The 23161-nt window shown below is 44.7% G+C and overlaps 2 protein-coding genes across 2 annotated transcripts in view; one reads left to right on the top strand and one right to left on the bottom strand.

Moving 5' to 3' along the window:
• The first annotated feature begins 2043 nt into the window (after nucleotides 1-2043).
• Nucleotides 2044-4681, top strand: LOC144112829 (tyrosine--tRNA ligase, cytoplasmic-like). Its single transcript, XM_077645641.1, has 2 exons — nucleotides 2044-3552; nucleotides 3992-4681. The coding sequence occupies exons 1-2, from the start codon at nucleotides 2180-2182 to the stop codon at nucleotides 4206-4208; spliced, it is 1590 nt and encodes a 529-aa protein (XP_077501767.1). The 5' UTR covers nucleotides 2044-2179; the 3' UTR covers nucleotides 4209-4681.
• A 13263-nt stretch (nucleotides 4682-17944) lies between these two features.
• LOC144112828 (zinc metalloproteinase-disintegrin-like protein F1) overlaps nucleotides 17945-23161 on the bottom strand; it is a 55697-nt gene continuing 50480 nt past the window's right edge. Inside the window, exon 19 of the mRNA XM_077645640.1 lies at nucleotides 17945-19616. Coding sequence (XP_077501766.1) covers nucleotides 19200-19616 — 417 coding nt within the window. The 3' untranslated portion in view covers nucleotides 17945-19199. The remainder of the gene's footprint in view (nucleotides 19617-23161) is intronic.

The following is a 23161-nucleotide window of genomic DNA, read 5'->3' as shown; positions in this document are numbered from 1 at the left end:
GGTCTATTGGCTCTATCATGGCCGACGTGGTCATAACGTTCATACAGTAATCAGTTTCGCAGCCTCCCATACTCGTCCGCTAGCTCGCGCGGAGACCGTGGATTTCACTGAAACTAACTGAAACTAAAGTCCGGCTTTCCTACATGTCTCGCGCATCGTCTGCTACACCTCTGGAAAGCGGCACCCTTATCTGCCGGTAAATCCCTTTTTTTTTCTTGCGTCAACAAAACAAGAATCTGGCTTTGCTGGTGCATTTTTTTTATTGCGAGAGTGCGCCTCCTGGCATAAATGTATTATCTAAGTTTAGATACACACTGGACTCTCGAAGGAAGTCCAGTGTGACGTCCTGTGGCGCGGGCCCAAAATACAGTCTTCTACATCCGGTGGATCCACACCGGTGCTGGTGCTGGTGCATGATGAAAAAACCACCCTGCTTGGAGGGCTCAAGTGTACATTGAGATTGGGACGAACAACATGGTACTGGACGAGGCACGCTTCGCCCTCCTACGTGTTGCGCGTGTCGGATAACTTAAAAACACTGTACTTTGTCACTATGTTCTTTTCAGCGGTTATAGCACCCAACACCAATCGGATGTTTTTACAGAATTGCTTCAGTGCAGAGGCGATGAGCTGTTCACTATCATGCAACATGCTGATGGCACCAACGCCAGGCGCTGAAAAGGTAGGAGATCAACCAGTGCCCTTTCATTTCCTTGGTCTGTAAATACTGAGAGTGCTCCTTTCAGAGCCAGGACCTTGCTCCTTTTTTCCACGCGGCAGTTGTCTGTGATGAACAGTTTCCAATTTCACTGCCTGTACGTCAAGATTTGTCTTTTCACCTGCGCATAATTTAAACCACATCCATCATGATTCTCTCAAGGACAGTGATCGAGGCTGGAGTTTTAAACTGTTGCTTGTGCAGCTTGTTGCAGCCATTCACGACGCAGCTACCATTTTCCTGAAAACAGCCTCCTGAATGATAAGACGGCCTGCCGCTAGCTTTCTGGTGCAGAAAACTCCACATAATTTCCCTATTAATTCATCGTTCATAGCTTCATGTCACCTGTCCGTAGAGGGTGGCGTCACAGCCGGAAGGTCACCAAGCCACCAAGCTTCAGTGCAGACGTAATACTTGTTTCAGCCGAGCAGGAAAGTGGCCCCAACTCATTCGGAATGAGTGCATACGAACGGCTCGCTTGAAAACGACGAAAGTACTGCCGACGCAAGATTCTCCGGACTTATAAGCCTGCATGAAATCACGCTTTTTGGATGACTTCGGCCTGCACTGCACATTTTTTTGTTTTGAGAATCGCTCTAGAAGACAGGGAAAGAGTTTAGGGATATGGCACCGGGCAGCGCGCCGTCCTGCGAGGGATGCGCATCTACTGACCGCTCATAACATGCGCTTGTAGTCATTGATAATATCATTATGTTCTAAATGACGCTCACACATCTTAGACGTGCGAGACAGCTGTTCTTAGGATGCAATATCCGCTTCCACTTTCACTTTTTAAATAGGCTGTCATCGCGTGGCGGTGTGAGAAAATGATCGGTGGCATCGTTTCTGTTGCCACTTATGCAGATAGGCGCAAAGCAGGATGTCATGTGTAACACTCGCTTGAAGTCATTTGGTGCACAAATTTCACCACAAAGATGCTTTCCCAGTCCCTACGAGCCCCATCCATGCAAGAACTAGCCTGAAAATCCGACTAGCCTGTTACCGCTGTTATTGCAGCGAACGAAAGTGCCGCGCTGGCAGACGACGTAGAAAAGCTCGACTACAGCGCCAGTAGTTCCGGCGTCCAACGCTCCAAGGGAGCAACAGCCACTTCAGCACCGATCGGAGCAGCGAAGCTGACCTGTTTTGGAAACAAATGTGCTAAAATTAGCGTTTATTTGATTGTTTTATTTGTTTTGCAAAACGTTTCCGAGACATTGTGCAGTAAAGTAAGTAGTTTATTATTTAGGTTAACTGCCATATAACACACCGTGAACTATTGCGCAGGGCGCCCTCAGGCGCCGCCCACGATCGGTGTTCACGTCAATGCCTTTCGAGTGTTGCGTCGGTTGCGTGGAACAGCTGCCACACGTGTCTACGTACCGTATGTTCGTTGTGCGGTTGTCGCATTAGTAGGTCAGATTTATTTCACCTCGCTCGTTTTGCACTTCACCGCCTACAATGGCAGAACACACCGTTGAAGCGAATGGCGGGAGCGCAGCTGTTTCGGCAAAGGTGAACTTTGTTACAAGAAACCTCCAGGAAGTGCTCGGTGAAGCCCGAATGAATGAAATCATGAAGGAACGAGATCTGAAAATCTACTGGGGCACAGCCACAACCGGCAAGCCCCATGTGGCTTATTTCGTTCCTATGTCGAAGATTGCCGACTTCTTGAAAGCAGGATGCGAGGTAACCATTCTTTTCGCTGACTTGCATGCATACTTGGACAACATGAAAGCTCCTTGGGGCCTGCTAGAACTGCGTACTCAATACTATGAGCAAGTAATTAAGGCGATGCTGAAGTCGATCGGGGTGCCGTTGGAAAAGCTAAAATTTGTGAAAGGCTCCACGTACCAGCTGAGTAAGGAGTTCTCAATGGACGTCTACCGGCTTGTGTCTTTGGTAACTGAGCACGACGCAAAGAAGGCTGGGGCCGAGGTGGTTAAGCAAGTCGAGCATCCACTTCTGAGCAGTATGCTGTACCCATTGTTGCAAGCCCTGGACGAAGAATATTTGCATGTCGATGCGCAGTTTGGGGGAGTTGACCAGCGCAAGATTTTCACTTTCGCCGAGAAGTATCTGCCTCAACTGGGCTATGAAAAGCGCATTCATTTCATGAATCCCATGGTGCCTGGCCTGTCGGGCGTCAAGATGAGCTCATCGGAGGAGGACTCAAAGATTGACTTGCTTGAATCGCCGGCGGCTGTCAAAAAGAAGCTGAAGAAAGCCTTCTGCGTGCCGGGAAACCTGGAGGACAACGGCGTTCTTGCTTTTGTGAAGCATGTGCTGGTGCCTCTTCAGAAGGGCGCTGAGCTGGTCATCGAGCGTGATGAGGCACACGGCGGGAACATCACCTACTCGAGCTACGAAGAGCTAGAAGAGGACTTCAAGAATCTGAAGTTGCACCCGGGTGATTTGAAGGCCATGGTCGAGGTGCACTTGAACCGGCTTCTAGATCCGATCAGGGAAACATTCAGCGACCCGAAACTCCAGAAGCTGGCCGCTGATGCCTACCCTCCGCCAACGAAAGCTGTGTTTGATGAAGTGACTCCGCAGCGCCTCGATTTGAGGGTTGGACGGTTCATCGAAGTGAATGACCACCCGGACGCGGACACGTTGTATGTGTCTCGTGTGGACTTGGGTGAACCTGCTGGACCCCGCACTGTGGTCAGTGGCCTGCGGAACTTGGTACCAAAAGAGGCGCTTCTCAACCAGAATTTTGTTTTCCTGTGCAACTTGAAGCCATCAAAGATGCGAGGCGCGGAATCACAAGCCATGGTTCTCTGTGCTTCAGTCCAGGAGCCACGGCAGGTCGAGCCCCTCAAACCACCAAGGTGAGCAGAAGCATGCTTTTGGACGTGTTGCAGCAAGCTTAGTGTGCACTAGTGCTTTCTTTCCCTAATGACAGACATTGCTACTTAGCATTGCGGTGAAAATGTGTGTGCAACAAATATGTGTTATGCAATTAAATAAACTATCAGTTTATTAATTGCACAACACCATGCTGTCCTCTGCACCTCCATCTCAGTGTTGTGTGCTCCTGTTACGAGTGCCTGTTACTGCATCAGAATGTACTTTCAGCAAGTTTATTTTGGCGGTGCGAGCAGTAAGCATAGCCAGATATTAACATGCATTCTCTCTAGATGCTATCACGAGTACTAAGTGGAATGCTGCCCCAGTGGTCACCGACGTTAGCCTCTAGTGGAATGGTAGCTCAGAGGAGTCCATTTTTAATTTGGCAATTTGAAGCAAATGTGTTCTTTCTGTTTGCAGCAACTGCACTCCAGGAGACCGAGTGTTTGTTGAAGGCTATGAGGATGCCAGCATTCAGCCAGATGGCCAGCTAAACCCCAAAAAGAAGATTTGGGAGAAGTTGCAGGTGGACATGAAGGTTTCTGCATCCCTGGTGGCCGAGTGGAGAGGCTGTGCATTCCTAGTGAATGGTCAACCTGTCACCTGTACTTCACTCAAGGGAGCACCCATCAAATAAGAGCCTTCACTTATAGGGCAACACCTTAACTTATGCATCCTACACTCAAGTTGATCTTACCCGAGTCCCATTACTCTGGGTAGCTTGAAAGCATCAGAATTGGTGGAATTTGGTTTCATTGGTCTTTGATTGGTCTGTGTTTATTGTGATAAGTAAATTCAGAGTCAAGTATAAGCCCTTTCACTGTTTGCGATGATTTCTTTGATCAAGGTCAGCAACAACGGCTATAATGTGAGAACTCCATCTGTTATGCGTTTGCACTGCACCTGGGAACTATACCAAAGGAGTAAACGCACATGCATGCATTGATATTTTGTACCTGTTACTTGTTAAGCAAGTAAGAATATTTTTGCAGGAATTTTGTATCAAATGTATGCTTTGTATGGGTATCTACACTGACAGATGCATTCATATATCTTGTAAAGGCTTGTATTTCTACTACTCCTGCAATAAAGTGGCGTGCTCCCAGGGAATATTGTCTTTACCTTGCTGACTTGCACAAGAAGTGATGCACGCCGACATGCCATTGTGCCTGTATTACACAATTTTTTTTTCTGCCCCCTTACAAGGCACATCAAATGGTGCTCTCGCAGGCAGAAGTCTTAAGCAGCTCATCTTGCCACGGGGGCTCTTGTCACCCACAGGCCAGTAGCTAAAAAGGAAGGTACAGGGCAGTGCACCCCTCCTGCTGTCTATTGAATAGTGCAAAGATAGGCGATTCCAACCTCCAGGTTTTTATGCAAAGTATGTCTAGGCACTGACTAAAAGCATGGCATGATGAGTGGGTGTTGTGGATAGCGATAAAGATGTCAGAAAAGATTAACAAAGATGGTTCTGTCAAGTGACAAGGTGAGGCCTTGTCGCTTGGCTTGCAAAAATGCAGCCCAAGGGCTGCATTTTTGGGACATCTGTACTGTAGCATCACCAGTGTTTAGTTTTATACTTAAAAGCCCAATGTGCATGTCATCATCAAATATCATCATTTAGAACAAAAGTAGTGCAGGTTTTTTGGCTTATCTAGTGCGTGGCAGCATTCTAACTAGATATGAAGTTTCAGAATGGTTGTTGTACATGCCTTCTGACCAGTGGAAATGGAAAGCTAGTGGTTCTGGCTCTGCTTCATTAAAAAAAATTCACAAATTGTTATGCTACTAACTTAACACGGCCTATTACAGCAAAAAGTTGTTTACAGCAGGGATGTCTCCATGTTGTCCACATTCCCACCTTCATTGTTCACTGTGGTGTTTGTGGGTACGAGTAAGGCAGAAACGGCACGATTGTAATTATTGGCTTAGCTTTATGTTTGGCCATTATCAATAATCTTTATTATTGCAAGCTGTTCATTATAGGGTCGCAGGTTAAATAAGGTGTAGAGAACTTGGCACAGCTGGCATAAGGGGGTTTGTAATCGGCCTTGCTGCCAGGCACTGCACAACTGATATTAAAGTGAAAGGTATTGGCGCTCCATGTTCTTTGCTGGGGTGGCATGGGTGTTGTGTACCTTGCTGTTATGAGGCAAGAGCCATATGGATTGGCAACGTGCTAGTTAATTTTGTGTTGTTGACACGTAATTAGCAGAGGTACATCTCCTTTTTTCACATCTTCCATTTTCCAGTACTTCAAATGCATATACCTGCAAATTTACTGCGTCACCAAACTCAAGTTGGAATAAAATCTTTCACCCCTCATCTCATGCTGCAAAATAGCCAGACAATGTCTATCACTCCTCGCTTGGAAATTGTGTTATCACACCAGCCCACCATGCTTCTGACTGCTTTAATAATCATAAAGCAGTTTTACTCAACATCTGCTCATACCATGCTTTCTTTCACCAGATAACCAGTGAATGGAATCAACTTCCTACTGGTGCAGTTCATCACGCTAATACAGCATATTTAAGGCATTCATTGTAAAAATTGACAATGCTGCAATGATCCACCCCTCATTTAATACCCCAACAGGGGCGTTCGAAGTATCGATAAATAAATAAATAAATCACCTGCATGAAACGGGCTTCCTTGGCACCTTCATCACCAAGCCCTGAAGTGCTATGTTACTCTGCTGGCATGCAATGTAGACATGCCATTTCAGTAACGTTACGTTGCCGGGCTAGTTGGTTTTGCGTGTGAAAGTGGGCGTAGCTCGATGCTACGTGCTTCACTTTCAGAATAAACATAAATTATGGTGAGGCATAAAAAAAGAAGAAAAAAAAGAGAGCCATTGGAAGCTGGCGCCTGTCCTTTGTCTCCTCGTCTTTTTGGCGTGTACTTGTAGCGCCATGTCTTTTAAAAAAAATAAACATACGCCATGTTTTTGAGCTTCATCTGGAGATAAATAATGTAGCGTGAAAGGGTTATAGCAAAACAAAAGCAGTTTGAAGTGATATTACAACAAAAGAATAAGAGATGTGTGACTGCTGTGTCAAGCTCTGCATCGCAAAATATAGATGATTTTATAAAGCATAAATTTTCTGATTAGTTGATCTTGCTTGTTCCATTAATAGGGGATGTGGGAATCAAATCATGATAATCTTGAAAAAAAAAGTGGATGTTAGAAAACACCAGATTTGGTATCTATACAGTCTCTTTAATTACGTCACAAAATATTTTCCCTTGAAAAGAGCCCCAAACTGACTAAAAAAATGTTACCATAGGTAGCCAAAAACTGGCTGAGATATCTGTGAAAGTGCCAGGAGTTTCTTGATTCGACTTCCCTGCTTGCAGAAAGCACAGCATGGCAATGGCTTCACAGATTTTCATGCGGTTTGTTGCACTGTGTTTCTCGATAAATTCTTTATGCAGTGAAGCTAGTATATGATTGGTTTGCTAAATGGCAAGTGAGTATTATCGAAAAATCAGCCATCTTGCAAATTACTAGGAAACATAACGTATTGGACTTTTCATACATACTAAACAATATCCCGCTTCCCGCAGTTACACAGCACAAATACCTAGGTTTAATTTTATTATCTGATCTTAAATGGGACTCGCACGTGAACTGCATTATGTCATCTGCACTGAAACGACTTTTCTTTCTCAAGAGGTGCCATCAGACATTAAATTACTTTCCTATAATACTTTAGTGAGACCTGTGCTTGAATATCTGAATATAGCCTAGTTTCCGTTTACAGATAAACTAATAAAGAAACTAGACGGAGTTGAAAGGAAAGCTGTAAAATTTACAATAAATACAGACAAACTGAATCACCCACAAAACTGATAAACAACACTGGAATACTCACATTACAGAACCGTGCCAGGCTTGCACGACAGAAACTACTTTACAACTTATTCATAACACGGTGAACATAGATAGTACAAGGTATATTTCAAAACCAGAAACAAGAACAACGAGACATAAGCACTCACAAACAGTGGAAGAATATCGATTCAGCACAGACTGTTTTAGACAGTCTTTTTTTCCGTTAGCTATTAGAGAATGGAATAACCTACCATCAACTGTAACCAGCTCAACCTTAGGAAAAATTTTAGCGACATATGAAGCGCACCTACTAGCTCTGCAATGTGCATTATGAACACCATTTCGTCAGCTCCAGTGCTCCATTTTAAGTAATGAAAATTGTTCTTTCAATCTAGTGTAATGCGTCATGCTGTTCTTATTTATTTTTCCCTTATTGTTGCTCCCAAGTTATTTCTCACTGATTATTATTATTGCTACTAACCTAACAGCCTGTGTTCACATATAGTTGCAACGCTGTGTTTTATGTACGTGCTTTGTTGAATTCTGTTTTTGCCCTTTCTGCAATGATCCCGATTGGGATTGGCAGTATTTTAAAATAAATAAATAAACATTCCTATATTTTTGATTTTCTCATTTTTTCACTCTGTCACTAATTTCACATGACGATAATGAGTGCATTATGAAAGCATGGTTGTATACATTCTGTGTAGAAAAAAAATAAGGTTGCTAAAACTATTCAGCAACTATTTGGAGAACTTCACTGCATCAAAAAATTCTTTGGGTAAAACTTAGGAGTGACTGCAGACTCCTACCATGTTTTGCTGTCACGCCAGTCTTTCTGCAAGCTTGGTATAGCAGTAAAGCATATAAAAAATTTTATGTCAAAACTACTCAAAATATTGCAGAGAAACTTTTTTATTTAGGCATTCAGTCAACTTGCCACGTAGCATCCCAAATTTCATTGCTCTACACAAAAAAAAATTAATTTTGCCTGTAATCCCTGCATCCTCCATAAGTGGTTGAACAGCACTAGAATTGCCAAAGCATGCATTTGCTGTATGTCGGTGGTGATCTTTGCAAGCCTCGATTTGGTGCGATGCAGTTTAGTGGTAGCACATCCAAGGCATTGCCTTTCCTCAGTGTGCTTTTGGATGCTATACATGCCATTGATCTAATGGTATTGGTTTCCTTCTGGCATCTTGACGAGGGTGGCCCTGAAATTTTATTTTCTCAAGGAAAAAGGAGCCTTTCGTGTGGGACTGCTCGCTTCACCAATTTGGTTTATTCAGAACTAATTTTAATTAAAGCATTGAATACTTTAATATTTCAAACAAATATTAACCAAGGCATCTATATAATCAACCTCTTAAACTTGAGCAGAATATCAGAATGAAATTGGAGCAAGAGATGCTTTAAAAATAAGGCTTGGAGATCTCAGTACACGAACATTTCGGCACATGTTGTGACCAACTGCAAGTGCCACAAGGCAAACAGGTGCATATTTCACATTGGCTAAGACACACATTGCCAGCCGTGATTCTGTCGCAGTTAAGGGCAGTCCGGAATGATTAACTGCAGAGCTCCTTGCTCTTGGGAAAAAGTGGACAGGCAGACAACCGAGAAAGGTCGTAGTAGGAAATGGTTATCACTATGGCCATGTAAAATCCAATGCAGAACCAAGACCAACTGCTTTCTGCTCAGTCCCATCCTCTGGCAGGCATATGCAGCCTACCCTAGAAAATTGCCCGATTTTATCTCCCCACCCGATTATACGCTGACACAGCTGTTTCCCTTGCCTTGATATCCATTATTAACTGAAGACTGCCACATATTTGCCATTTGCATCACAAGTTTTGTGCAAGTTAGTTTTCTCTTTATTTCAGCTGGGATATCAACTCACATTTTTTGTTCTCCATTTATTATGCTGCTGTCAATTACCCTTATCAGTTTTCTTTCTGTAGGTTGTTGAGCTGTCCCTACGAGTTTTTTTTTTCGCAAGCCTCAAAGTTTTGGCCCCTATAAAAGAGTTCCGGCATGTTACGTCCCTTATACTTTCCTTTTGAGGGATTTGATAGGCCACTTCTGGGAACTTAAGAGTCTGCTAAATGCATTCCATAGCATTGTTTTTTGCTAATCTACTGCTTTTTACTTTCTGCTGAAATTAACATGTAATAAGAAGTGAAGAGAGATAAATTCCCTTCGATAGACACGCTCCAAATGTAGAGAGATCACAGGTAGTGTTCATGAAGCAGTCTTGGCGAGGAGGGACCACGAGTACCCAAGGACTCAATGCCTGCTAGTGCCAGCTGTCCTCTGAACAAGGGAGGCATAATAATGATATGTACACGGAAAAGCTGCGTAAAGGATTAGCCGATAGATGCCCCCAAGCTTCCTCTGCTGTGGTAAGGTCTTGAGCCTTCTGGAAGCAATTGGTGGTAGAGGAATGCCACATCTTCAAGTCAGGATCTCCTGCACTAAATCTGCGACAAAGTTTCGTTAGTACCTACCATTGCCTTTTTGCTGTAAATGGACACAAAGCCCCTAGTCAAAATTTGTTGAAAATGCCAAGAAATTGTGCTGGCGCAAAATGGGTGCTTATGAATGCTGAAGTTATGAAATAGAAATGCCGAGAAGTACCGGCTGAATTTTGTAAAAATCAAGTGCTGAAAGTTTAACCACTCCTATAGTTACCATTCACCCTGCTGGCTAAGGAGGCAAGTCATTCTGCTGCTAAGTGCAGCATTACAGGCTTTATGGCCACAGTTGCCAGATTTACTTTCAGGCGATGCATAAGTGACATAAGTATCGATTACGATATCAACGAATAATTTCAAGTTGAGAGAAATTAGATTTTAGCCAAAACAAAGGGTGTTACATACCGTATTTACTCGTGTAATTTGTGCACCCCTAATTTATTACCTGGGTTCCTAAAAAAATGCATATTTTATGCTCCCTGCTGCGCCAGACCACCAGCATGCACACGGGTTCGCGCAGGGCAGTGCGGCTGTGAAAGGTGCGATTGGCGAGAGGTCAACTGCGTGCAGTTTACCCAGCTTGCTTGCGCTGGCAGTCACTTTCCTGGGCGTACAGTTGCAAGAGCAAACTTCCGGTAACCTCCAGCTTGTGCCGAATTCTGAAACTACCTAACAGTTTGCTGCTAGTTGGCAGAGCCGCACGCGAGGGTGTCGTTCCATTGCTTTTTATCTCCATTTTCTTTGGACTGCTGGCTTTGAGACTGTATCGTTGCGCGTGTATTGCTCTGAGCTGCGCACATGCAGTCATGCCATCAGACAGGGAACTACATAACATGCCACAGAGTGGGAAGGGGTGCGAGTCTTATGTTTGGAATAGTTTTTTTTTTAGCCAGTGAGGAGAGTTGGGGGGTCAACGTATAGGTGGAAATATATAGTACATATTGTGCGCAATGAGCTTTGTAGAGCTTTTTCGGACATGTTCACAAAATTTTTGCGTAATTTGCACTCCCCCTTTTTAAAGCCGTAACATACAAGAAAAAAGTGCACAAATTATGTGAGTAAATGCGGTATATAAAGTACTTACATCATTAACTAGTAATCCATACCAAGTAACCGGTAAGCACCTAAAGCTGTGACAAACAACAGGGATTGAAGAAATAAGATACATAAACACGAAGCAATACCAGCAGTTTTATGATAAATTTGTAGCAACAGCCAGCCATTATGTGGCAGTCACTGAGGCTGAATTTAATGTACAGGCATGTGCAAATGAGGAGAGACCACACAAATGATAGAGTGTGTTTTTTTGTCGAAAAAGCAGTGCCCGACGGAAATGCACAGGCAAGCAGGCTAGCATATTAGGGAGGGCTTACAGCGCATATATCAACAACAACAACATGCACCCACCGCCAGATAGCCCTAACAAGCAGTTTTGCCTCAGTTCGCGTGGTCTATACTTTTGCGCATGCCTGCACATCTGTGAAATGTACAGAAATGTCATTCAGGCTGCAGCAGTGTACGTACAATGCAAGGCAAAAGCCACTCAGAGAATGAGAGCCATGGACAAGCAGGAAATAAAATGTTGCATTTTCCGATCTTCTCCCGCATCAATATGTCTACAAAGAAGCAGAGACCAGTCAGACCACACAAAGTTCATAAATAAACGGTTTATTATGTACATATGTATACGTCTATATATATATATATTTATATATATACTTAATTATTTATATATGCTTGTTCACAGAAGCAACCTTTGCTCAACACAGTAAATACATATGTACAGGGAAAAAATAAAACTGTGACATTCACACTTTGAAACTGCACTAGTGGTAGTCCTGCACAAGAAATGTACAGCTTGTCTATATTGCACACGGGCATGGGTGTAAACTTCAGTTATCTCACAAGACTGAAAGTCATTGTGTGCTCTAACCTATTACAGCATTCTATTGTAACAACTGCCACATGCACTAGAAATGCGTGGCCTGCACATGCCAGTCAGAAACAATGGCTGAGGAAAAGCCTTTTGAAGGAAACACATGCCTCCTGTTCACGCGCAGAGAAACAAGAAATGAATAGATGTAAAATGTCTATAAATAGGCACTTACAAAAACAAACATGCACAGCTAGGAGTTGTGGCAGGAGGATCACGGATGTAGAACCCAGAAGCTTGTTCTCATTTTGCTTCGCCATTGCCAATGAACACAGTGCCACTCTTATGTGCGCTTCATTATGACTTGTCTTTGTATCACACACAAAGAAACTTGTGCCAATCCAGCATCGACGACTGCTCTTTTTCCCAGTCACAGCATTCTCTAATACTGGTTGCAAAATGAAGTCTGCCAAGTTGTCCTCTACAGAAATTAATGTTGCAATGTGGACTCGCACATGCTGTAACTTGAAGAACAAAAAAAGTGTCGCAACACTATGTTCACTTCATGGCACACGGCACAATATGGCCAACTTTGTAACTCTATTTCACATATTGCATAACCAAACATGGCTCACACATGCCGCACCCAAAAACCTTGTCTTGTTCTGGCTCGCTTTAGGATAACAACTGCAGGTTACTGCATTATTACAAAGCCACTCTATGGTGAATGGTAAGGCTCCTGTACAGATAGCTTTGCTGTCCTGTATTTCAAGGATTGGAAATTCTAAGAACCTACATGCTTCTTCATTTATTAAAACATACAACCACTGGATATCAAAAAAGCCAAGAACGCAGACAGAAGTTGCACTACCTATCACCTGACCAATGTCTACCATGCGAGAGCAATGAGAGCAATAGTAGACTCACCTTGAATGAACAAATGAAATGTCAAAGCTAGCACAGCAGCATTCATTCAAAGGCATTATGGTGCAAGACTACTTGTACAGCTTTTCAAGCCTTGCAAACTGTCATACGATTATAAAGGTTGAAAGCACACTACATCAAAACAGCATGCAATGAGCTTTGTACCATGGCAGAACATTAAGTAGGAGTGCATCCTCAAAACAGCCAAGCAGCACTACACTCAACGCAGAAATCTGCCCACAACAGATTCCTGCTCAACACTGGATGCAAAACAACCAACTTCAACTTATACCAGCGTAAGGGGAAGGTCATGCTCCACAAATGCAGGGCCATAAATACAGCAAGCCAAGGGCACAGCCCATTATGCACCGAGTATTGGTGTTCTTCTCCACCCTGCCCTGGAAACTGCAAACACCAGCATACCGCTTGCCACATATGTACAAGGACTCCCACGGGGAAATGTTTTTGGGTGCCCCAGAGACTTCACAAGACTTCCTGCATGTCAGAACAAGTCCCCATGAGCACACTGGCATGCACATCTGCAAGGCACAGTTCTTGTGGCTACTGACTACAGCATTGTATCTAAAGAAGACAAGACAAATGTGCAGCTGTCAGGCACGTGCACTCCATGATGTTAAAGCCCATGTACGTGACAGATGTTCCCACCTTGGGTTTTCACTCGGGTCAAGAGGCACGAGTGAAACGGGTTGCAAATTGTTTTCTTGTTAAAGCAAACAAATTTAGAATGTATGCATGCATGCTTGAATATACCTGCAACCTTAAAAAGTATGTCAGAAGAACTGCTTGCTACCTTTTAGGAAAACCTGCCAATGCACCTAGTACACAAAGTACACGCTAGCCTTTCCGGCCATCTGTCGGGCATTGTCAGACAGTGGAAAAGTGTGCATCCGGTCAGCGGCCGGGCATTGCTTGACGCATTTTATGTAGTGAAAAGAGCCCCCCATCTCATGGGGACAGCTGTAGCCTGCAGATTAGCATTTTTTTTTCTCCCGATAGATGGGTGCATTGTACCAATGCAGAAATATATCTTATCAGGTGATTTTGGAGGCCCTGAAATAGTATGAAAACAATGCGGCGTGGCTTGCGTCCCACTGCTCGTCTTTTCCGGACAGCTGTCAAATGATTTTGCTGAAAGCGAAGATGACTTCAATGCTGATGAAAACTATGTGCGTCCTTTGATAATAAAATTAGCGGTGATCAACTGGACCACACAGAAGAAATGCGATAGCATGTTTCTTTCATTTATCAATCTATTCCAGTTCCCGATTCTATTCCCATTCAGAGTTCATAGTCGTTCACTCTCCAATCTATTCCAATTCAGACTACGCAACTACACAAGATATATCGCACTGTCAGATCGTAGAGAGTCCTCATGCCATTATCGGCACAGTGGCACAGCAGTTAAGCAATGTGTTACCGTACTGGCAGGTGACTGCTTCAAACACAGCCACCGGCGGCACCTGCAAGACACAGGTTGCCCTTCCCGAGCAATGTGAGATGCGATAGCTCCGGCAAGCTTCATTTTTGCGCTGGTAGTTCTTCGGGAGGCTGTATGGTTTGCAGGTAGACCTACTGTTGTCCGAGTCACTTTCTGCTTAGTCATTTTCATTTTTGCAGAGTCATCCTTCATCCCTCCTCTCTCCTACAAGTTGAGAGGAGGAGGAGGAGAGGGGGTCAGATGGAAACAGTCACATCTCCCTAAACACCATCTAGCAGGTGGAGGATTTACACAGATGCCGCCGGACAGTTTTCACCTTCATGGCACTCCTAATGTTCTCGCATTAAAAAGTTGATGTCAAGAGTAACTTCAGACAGTGAAACTGAGGAATGCAGCAGTGAAACCTGCAGCGATGATGATATACCGAAGAACGGTCCTAGAAATACCACACATCGAAGAAGTTCCGTAGAAGACATAGCAAAGCAGAAAAAATGCTGTAGATAACTATTTACAACCAAATTACCCTTTCCTTATGAGGGGCAAGGCCCAAAGGAATGCTGACTGGACCACTAGTTGGTGGGGAAACTACACCCGACAGGAAAGGGTTAATGCCCTTTGAGGACTGTGAGCACAAGGTACCTGGTGAGCAGTATCTAGTCCATGAAGAGCAGACCGGTGACTGAGTAACACATTTGCTTGCAGTTTACGTTGTGCCCAAACAGATTTAACTCCCATCAAATGAACAACTTCAATAGCAGCTCTTCCAGGGTTGAAATAGACATAGTTCAAAACAAGGATGGTGATAAATTTCAAGACAAATTATTAGATTTTATTGCTAAGCATTAACGATAAGTGTACTCAAAAGTAAACAACATATCCAACAATTTTCCCTCTCTGAGCACTGGATGTGCATCATGCTTGTCTTTGCTTGCTATGTTTGATTACATTGGTAAGGTTGTGGCAGCTGTTTTTGTTAATAAAATAAGGCCTTGTAAAAAGCACGTAGTATAAAAGTGATGCAACCCAAGAAATTGTGAGCACCTAAAATTTTTGAGCACGTATGAGCTTTACCTGCTGTTATCAACATAATTTTGGACGACATACTTCAGCGGTGTAGCACTGCAATAGCGAAGCGACACTCCACGAGACAAAAGAGCACTCATAGAAAGTGACATAGCAATTTCCCGCTCAATTGGGGTATTAAACACCTATCACTCACAATAACACTTCGTGGCCTTACTAGCAAAGCTCAAAGGACGAATGCCAGAATCCAGTGCTGTGTAGATGTCGAACCAATCGCTTGTGCATACAAGTTCGCTGAACACCCAAGGCACTCACTGTGCTGGTCATCGCAATGCCAAATGTTACTGTCACAGTAAACGATCCATTGTTCATTCTAGCTGCAGCTGCAGCTGACCCAGCATTAGAAACCAATCATGGAGCTATTTGCAAAAATTTTTGTGATTGCCCACTGCTGTATACTGTGTCACAAGTGGTGAAAGAATGCAACAGCGGAATGAACACAGCAAAAGATACAGCCTCAGTATAGTAAAAGGTCATTAAAAAATTTGGCCCCCATTATTTCAGACATCCTGATAACTCAACTGCTGGCTTGGTCCCGGCCAACCCCCATGTAAGTCTGTGGCATTAGACGCTCATTAATTCGTGTGCTACAGGTCTTGCACAGGTTGATTCGAGAAGGCTCCCAAAGGGAAGCCACGCCCAAGTATGACCGGTGCAGGCACAGCAAAAGATCATCGAAACAGCCCTACTCAAAACCTGAATTCCATGCTGCAGAGTCGCTCGTGCACTTCTGACGTGTGCGTGATGGCCGGTGTGATAACAAACAGGCGGCCCTGTGTCAGAGAACAGTCTGACCGCTTAGTTTCGGTTTCGTTTTTCCAAGCTTTGCATTGCACAGCAGCGACGGTGGATCGACTAGCCAGCATAAGCCAGCCATGCTAGCCCAGCAGAGTACCGTTCCGAACGCTGATTGGTACATCGCTCAAGTTTTCTACCCCCCCCCCCCCCCGCCCATTTTTTTTCTTGCTGTTTCGTCGCCGCTAAGCAATTGCCTTCATTTTCATACTCGTGGTTCTGTACTTCCAGTGCGCCAAAACTGCGTGCTCTTCATGTGCCGTTCGCATTTGTGTGGTGAAGCCTCCTCACCCATGACAGTACCATTTATGATTGGTGTGACACGGTAGCAGCGGGGCTTTACCACGTCACACCATGAAGGTTGCAGGAGGCGCTCACGATTCTGAAGGAGCTCTGCTTTGTTGGTCCCGAAAGTATGCATGCAATAAAGCACTGATGGAAACGTGAAAAACAGTCATTGCCGCGCTGTTCTCATCCCAGATTCAGGCACTTGTTGCCCAGTCTTTCGCCAAATAAATTTACCTTGATGCAAGCAGTTCTTGACAGCTTTTTCGGGGTCACTAGATAGTTTGAACATTTTCCCCTGCCCCTTGAAGTTTGAAAATAAGGAGTTTATACTGTACTTGTAATGACTTAAAGCAGTGTAGGAACATAAACAAGGATTAGGTGTGCATGTGTGTGTATGTGTGTTTGTGCTTGGAAGTGTGCCAATGTTGTAGTTCTTGCAAGTTGGTCAAACTGAGCACACATGCATACTTCAAAACAGTGTGGAAAGTTTGTATGACCGTACTACAGTAGAACCATGCTGTTACATTTTTCATGAGACCACGAAAAAGAACTGTACCAGCCGGGTAATACAGCAGCTGAATACAGTGCGTGAAGAGATAATGCAGCATTGTCTGCCTTTTTTTTTAATACGGTAAGCGCAACATGCTTTTTTCGAATTTGCAAGGCTTTGCGACTCTCTTCATCGAGAGCACCTTAAATGCCCCATAATGGCTCTGTTTGCCTGAACAGCTGCCGGTGAAAGGGTGGCAGCATCAAGGAGGGAGTGTGCACAGAGCGGTCCATATTGTGACATACATTTGCTTCTACACTGTTTTCTCAGCGGCCACACATGACCCTTGCCTATTGGAATTTAGAAATTTAGTCCTTTAAGCTGCAGGCTACAAGAAAAAAGTGGATGATAAAACGAAAGCCTTGGAGCCAACCCGTCAACCGCGTCTTGTACAATGCTGTCCGAGTGACATAGCTTTGTTTTTGTGCTTTCAGTTATTTGCATGCATATCGCAGCAGCAATGAGACTGCACCAACTGCTGAAACAAAATTCATGCTGCCCATAAGCGTGCATGCGGCAGCATGGCTGCGGTGTGCCGTTGGAGTGTGGAGTTCCATTTTGGAGCTGCTGTGCCATCACTGTAGCGTGTGTGCTAAACATAGGATGCCAAAATGCCAGCATGGAGTAAAGCACCTGAGCGAGGCTACATTTGCAGCATTTCATGTGGGAACACTACTGAAATTGAGATGCGACGGCCGAGTTTGTATCACACGAGTTTCTATGGGGGCTATAGTAGGACTGACTCACTACAACAAGATTGTGCAAGTTCCAGAAAAGAACTAACCGACTACAATTACAATTACTCCACCTGAAATGCAACTGTTTTCAGTGGTCAATTGCAGCCCCGAAAAAAGTAACTGAACAATTACAAGAAAGTAATCGATTACTACTACGTTAGTTTCCTTCTAACTTTTATTAGCATGAGGGAAATATATATGTAGAATAAGCTAGTGCAGCTACCTTGATCTGTTGTCTATTGCAATTCATACACTGTAAATTTTTAACCAGCAGTTTTTTTTCCAAATTTTCACCGGTATTTTTCCCATGCTTCCTTGTCACTGTGACATCAGCAGCGACACTGACGGCTCTCTCTGTGTATGCACTGGAGGGAAGGGTGAGTTATAACTTAAAAAGACCTTGTGTACCAGCTTGTATTTACGCAAGGCTTCACGCTTCGTTGCTAACGCACTCTAAGGGGAAAAGGCTCAAGCTCACTAAACCTGACATTCCGTTGTGCCATCATGAAGAAATGCAAACCACAGAACACAGGGTTAGTCAAATGCAGGCCGCTCAGGCTTGCATGTCCCAACATTATTGTGCACATAGCTTTTACGCAACCTGACCATTGTCTCTCTATCGCGAAGGAATATTCGGCACTAGAACTAGTGTTTCCCAGCATGTTCCGGTTCTCGAAGTCATACTGGTGGTTACGACTCGTTTTTCGAACAGAAGGTAACTTTTACAAATAACTGATTCTTTGAAGAAGAAAAAATAAATAAATAAAAAATTGAATTACTGCGAATGTTACTCCTTGAAAAAAATAATAAACGCATTACAAGAAATCAATTACTTGTAATGCCGTACGCACAACTCTGACTACAGCGTAGCAGTTGGGAAAATGCAGCATTCAATAATATAACAGCAGGATTCTATTGTATAACTTTGCCTTATAACAAAACAAGATTCACAATGAAATGCAGGGCTTACTGCTTCCCGAAAAAGTATACAATGGTTGAGAAGTGGTGAAATGAAATTTAGCAATTAAAAAATGCAGCATAAAGGCCAAGTTCTGCAGCTGGGCACAAGCCCTTTTTGCACAAGCCATTTTTGTCCAGTTCGATTGCCTAAACTTGAGACATGGCATCTCCAAGCCAAAACAACGAATTGCCCATGTGCCAGAGCATAGGTGGAATTCACTACCTTTTATTCTGACTCAGTTGCCACATGTATTGTGTCAGCTTGGTATATGCAGATGTCTGCATTTAACTAATTCCTGCAGGCTCCTGTTTGTAAAACAGTGTCAGCCAAAATAAAGATATACTATTAAAAAACTAATCATGGCAGCCAAATCCGGTCCTTAGTCTTTCAGTAATGCCACAAGCTGTGCAAACATGAAATCTTCATGATCACATGACCCCTGCTTGGACTATGAGACGCAGTGAGGATTTATGATGAGTTCAACAGCCAATGCGCAACAATGTCACAACCTGCGGTGCTCGACATGCAGAGGTGTACAGTTCTCCTATGCCTTGCACCTCAGATGTGGCCACGGCAGAGAGTTAAATCCAGGCCAAGCAACCACATGCCTAGTGCAGTGTACAATGCCAGTGTGCTATGAGGATGCTCATGAAAGTGTTGTTGTGTAAGACCGCTGCCCTGGTGTGGGCTGTACTCTCCCGTGATGTGGCTGGGAAGACTCTGTTGCATTCCTTTCAAACTTCTGCGCCAGCGCGGCTACCCCTCCTACAGTGGAGCGCGAGTTGACTGGTGTGGGTCGGGAGTTGACTGGTGTGGGTTGTGAGCTGGCAGGTGTGGGTCGTGCAGGCAACGGCCTATTCACAACACGGTTCTGCGCACTGTTTGGCTCATCATGCACAAAGGCTAGTGGGGTGCCTGCAAACTCTAGACTTGTGGCACAGTCATCGTACAGAGGCCCGTCAGGGGGTGCAGGTGGCCGTGGCGGGGGTGGATGTGCTGGCCGAGGACCGTTGCTGCGCTGGCTTGCCGAGCGTGCTACTCGCGGGCGCCCACGCATGCTCCCCTGCACAGAAGTCACACAGCCAGAACACAATTGGTGAACTGAAGACAAGCATTAAAAGAAAGCAGCACTATGCCAGCACAAAGAAGGTAGTTTTTACTCCCAAGAGGACCTTACGGTGACTGACCAGAATAAAGAGCTAAGCAAGTATGCACAAATGCAGATAAGGTTATCGTGCCATATCAATTACAAAGCTCATCATCTTACAGCAACCAGGCTGCTACTAATGACTGAGAACTATAAATTGTAGGGCCATATACTATGCACTGCAAAGCACACACAATTAATGTATAAATAGGATTCTGTGCTTCTTAATTTTTCTTTGAAGTGAATATAGAAGGCGTTTTTGGAAAAAATTTGTATTTTTTCACAACTTTCATCTGCTGTGCATCAAAATTAGGAGTTTTCCAGATCTTTGATGGCACTGATCTTGAAGCACATAGACAAGTGTTTGCATTTATGAGCAATGAGTGAACATAGAAAGACAACTACAGTAACACCTGGATCATTTGAACTCTCTTAATTTGAAATCCCATAATTTCGAATATAAATTTGACCGGATAATTCGAAGCGGCGGCCTGCATCAAACCGGTTGATTCGAAGATCTTGGGTGCTATGTGGGAATGCCCGATCCCAATTTCCCCACAAATTGGTGAAATGCTGGCCTATCGGATCCGTAAGGCGGCGCCGCAGAATGTTGCAGCTGCTCGACAGGCCAATATTGATGCAAAGCCCCAGTACTCCTAGCACAAAAACCAGCCTATGGTATGGTCTGTGGAATGCTGAAGAGTGCATCTGCAGAGGAAACAATGTACTTCACTATAATGCAACCGTGGATATCAGTTTCAAAGTAACACGCTCTTGGGGCTTCGTCCCGGCACGGCAAGACTGAAAACAGCTATGTGCACGCTCCTTGGTCCTCTCCAGCCTGTCAGTGATCAAAGCAGTGTCTATCTAGTGGAGGTGCTGACATCGAAACATCTCCTAACCCTAGTAGCGTCAGAGAGTGTACGCGACTTGTTGGCTGCGCGCAATGGAGCGCCATTTCTTTGAATGATGTTCTGTGGTTAGAGGGTTACAGACATCTTTGAGTACCGCCGCACATCAGTCGACCTTCAGAAAAATGAGCATTCGAAATGGGGGGGGGGGTCGACCTATATGCGGAGCCAACCTATTGTGGGGTCTAAGATAGTCTTGGACGAGCAGAGGGCTGTACCCTCATGCTGATGCCCGTTCCTGGCAGGAAGCGTGGGGCTCCATGCGTTGAAAAAAGTTAATTCGTAAGCAGATTGGTTACGATGAAGAAAATTCAAATTGCATGCCGTTTACTTGGCTTGTTTTATTAACGGTTGCTTCCTCAGACAAGTAGTAGGTTGCACGAAATCAAGCTTCCGATTAGAGTCACTGGATAAGTTTTTAGAGTATTAGATCCTCCTCTCCTCGCCAGTGGATTCAGAAGCTTCATGGCTTCCCCTGCCTGATGTTCTTGGCATTGCATATATCCGTGTTTCCCTGCGTATCTGCCGCCGCAACTCATTATAATTGACAAATTAAACTTCGGCGCAGTTGTCATAGCTGTCTTCGGAAATATTTTGAATGGATACTCTAATAAACCAAGAAATAATTTTCGTACCAGTTGACGCAGTACCTTGTGCATGCACGCGGGTTCTAGAGGAAAGCCCAGAGGCTTTGGCAGCCCGCTGCTCTATGGAAACCGCCTTCAAATACTGGTGCTGGCTGTTTAGGCAGCACTGGGCTGTGGCAGCCATGTTTGATCCAAGTCTGGTGGCACGGGCAAAAGGAATGTGGTATTCTGCAAACTTATCCAGTGACTTCACTTCCGATAATAACCGGGGCATGCATCGTGCCGGAATCTGAAACTACAGGACCGTTTGCAGTTCGGTTTGCCGCCAGTCAGCAAGGCTGCACGCGAGTGTGGAAGGCAGAGGAGAGTGCTGTTTTTTCACTCGTGGTCTCCACTAGCTTCAGACTGCTATCCTTATAATTGCTTGAAGCAACAAAACAGTGTGGCGGCGGAATGAGGCGGGCAAGGGAATGGGTGCTCCAAATAAAGGCACGCATTGACCTATATTTGGAGTCAATTTTTTTTTCTTGCCCAGCAAGGATAATGAGTTTGGGGGTCGACTTTTAAACAGCAATATATGGTAACTGCAAAGTTCATCTAATATAGGTAGTGCGTTCCCGCAGCAGAATTTTCTGCTTGGGTCCCATTTGTTTGGTGTACTTGGTTAACTTGAAAACCCGGTTAATTCAAATATTTTTCACGGTCCCGATGATTTTGAATTAACGAGGTTTCAGAGTATGATTATCAGGTTGATAGGTCTTTGCACTGCCAGCTGTATCATCTATTTTGTGCTTATCTGAATAAATACGCACACATTCCACAGTATTGTGGCCCATGACCACAGTTCAATGTTGTCATGTGAAAGCAAAATACATCAAATTTTTTTTGGGCTATTACTACTGGCGAGCACTGCACATGGTGCACAACACGAAAGGGCCAGTCAGTTACAAGCTAAGTCTTACAAGCTAAGTCCTTCTGCTGTGTTCGGAGTCTACAATTTCCTTTTCAGCATGCACCTCATAAACTTAAAACGTAACTAACTGTGCAGTCTCAGCAGTGAAGCCTGTGAGTGGGTCTGAGGAACGATGTCCATGCCCTGTGGGAAACTATTCTCTAGCTCCATCGCTGCACATGCCATACATGGCTCTTGTAGGGTTCGGCGCGCTGTCGCATCTTTTTGAACATGTGTTGCGAATATTCCGCGAGAGGGCAGTGACCTAGGCTGCGCATCCGGTTTTGTTTTATTTTGTTTTGCTTTGGTGAACGCCGTTAGAAGGGGACTCGTGCCTTTTTGGTTAGTCTCCCCATTCGTCCTTGCGGTTTCCTTCGCCGCTCCGGACGGCGGGGCTATCTGCCGGCCTCGACCTTGGACCCCTGTCCCCTTGGCGGATTGTGAGACCACCTAGGGAGCAACTCGTGGGTAAGGGAAAACGCTGACATCAGTTCTGAGCTTTCCTATTCGTCAAAACTGATGAGCCGCAGTTAGCAGTTTATTTTTACGTGTGGAAAGGGGCGCGGGCATCTTCGGGGTGTACCCGCGAAGGGAGCCGCACCCGTGTGCTTTGGTCTCTAGCGACTCCTAGCTGGCAGGCGCTCGGTCTGGCCGAGTGCGGAGGGAGTGACCGTTGAGAGCTGGTGCAAGGCGCGCCAGTTTGACTGTTGGGACGCAGTGTCCCTCGCCTCTGTGCAGGCGGTCGGCTAGGCCGGCCGCGGATAGCTGTGGCCGTATACTGACTTATTTGTACCCAGCTGTAAATAGCCTGAATAAAAGTTCGTTTCTCACTAAATTGCTTCGCCTGCAAGTCATATCATCGAGAAGCCTTCAAGCGGTGCATCTAGTTTCTGGAAATCACCGGACCAACACCATCGGCAAACCTTTACTGGCGCAGTCGACAGTACTGGTGCTCTGCAGCGGCCCCGAGGAACGGACGAAGACATCCACGGAGAGAACGACGAAGTTCGG

This window comes from Amblyomma americanum, chromosome 1 (genome assembly GCF_052857255.1).
Source record: "Amblyomma americanum isolate KBUSLIRL-KWMA chromosome 1, ASM5285725v1, whole genome shotgun sequence".
Lineage (NCBI taxonomy): Eukaryota > Metazoa > Arthropoda > Arachnida > Ixodida > Ixodidae > Amblyomma > Amblyomma americanum.
Note: the sequence above shows the minus strand (reverse complement) of the source record. Positions and strands in the feature narration are given on the sequence as shown.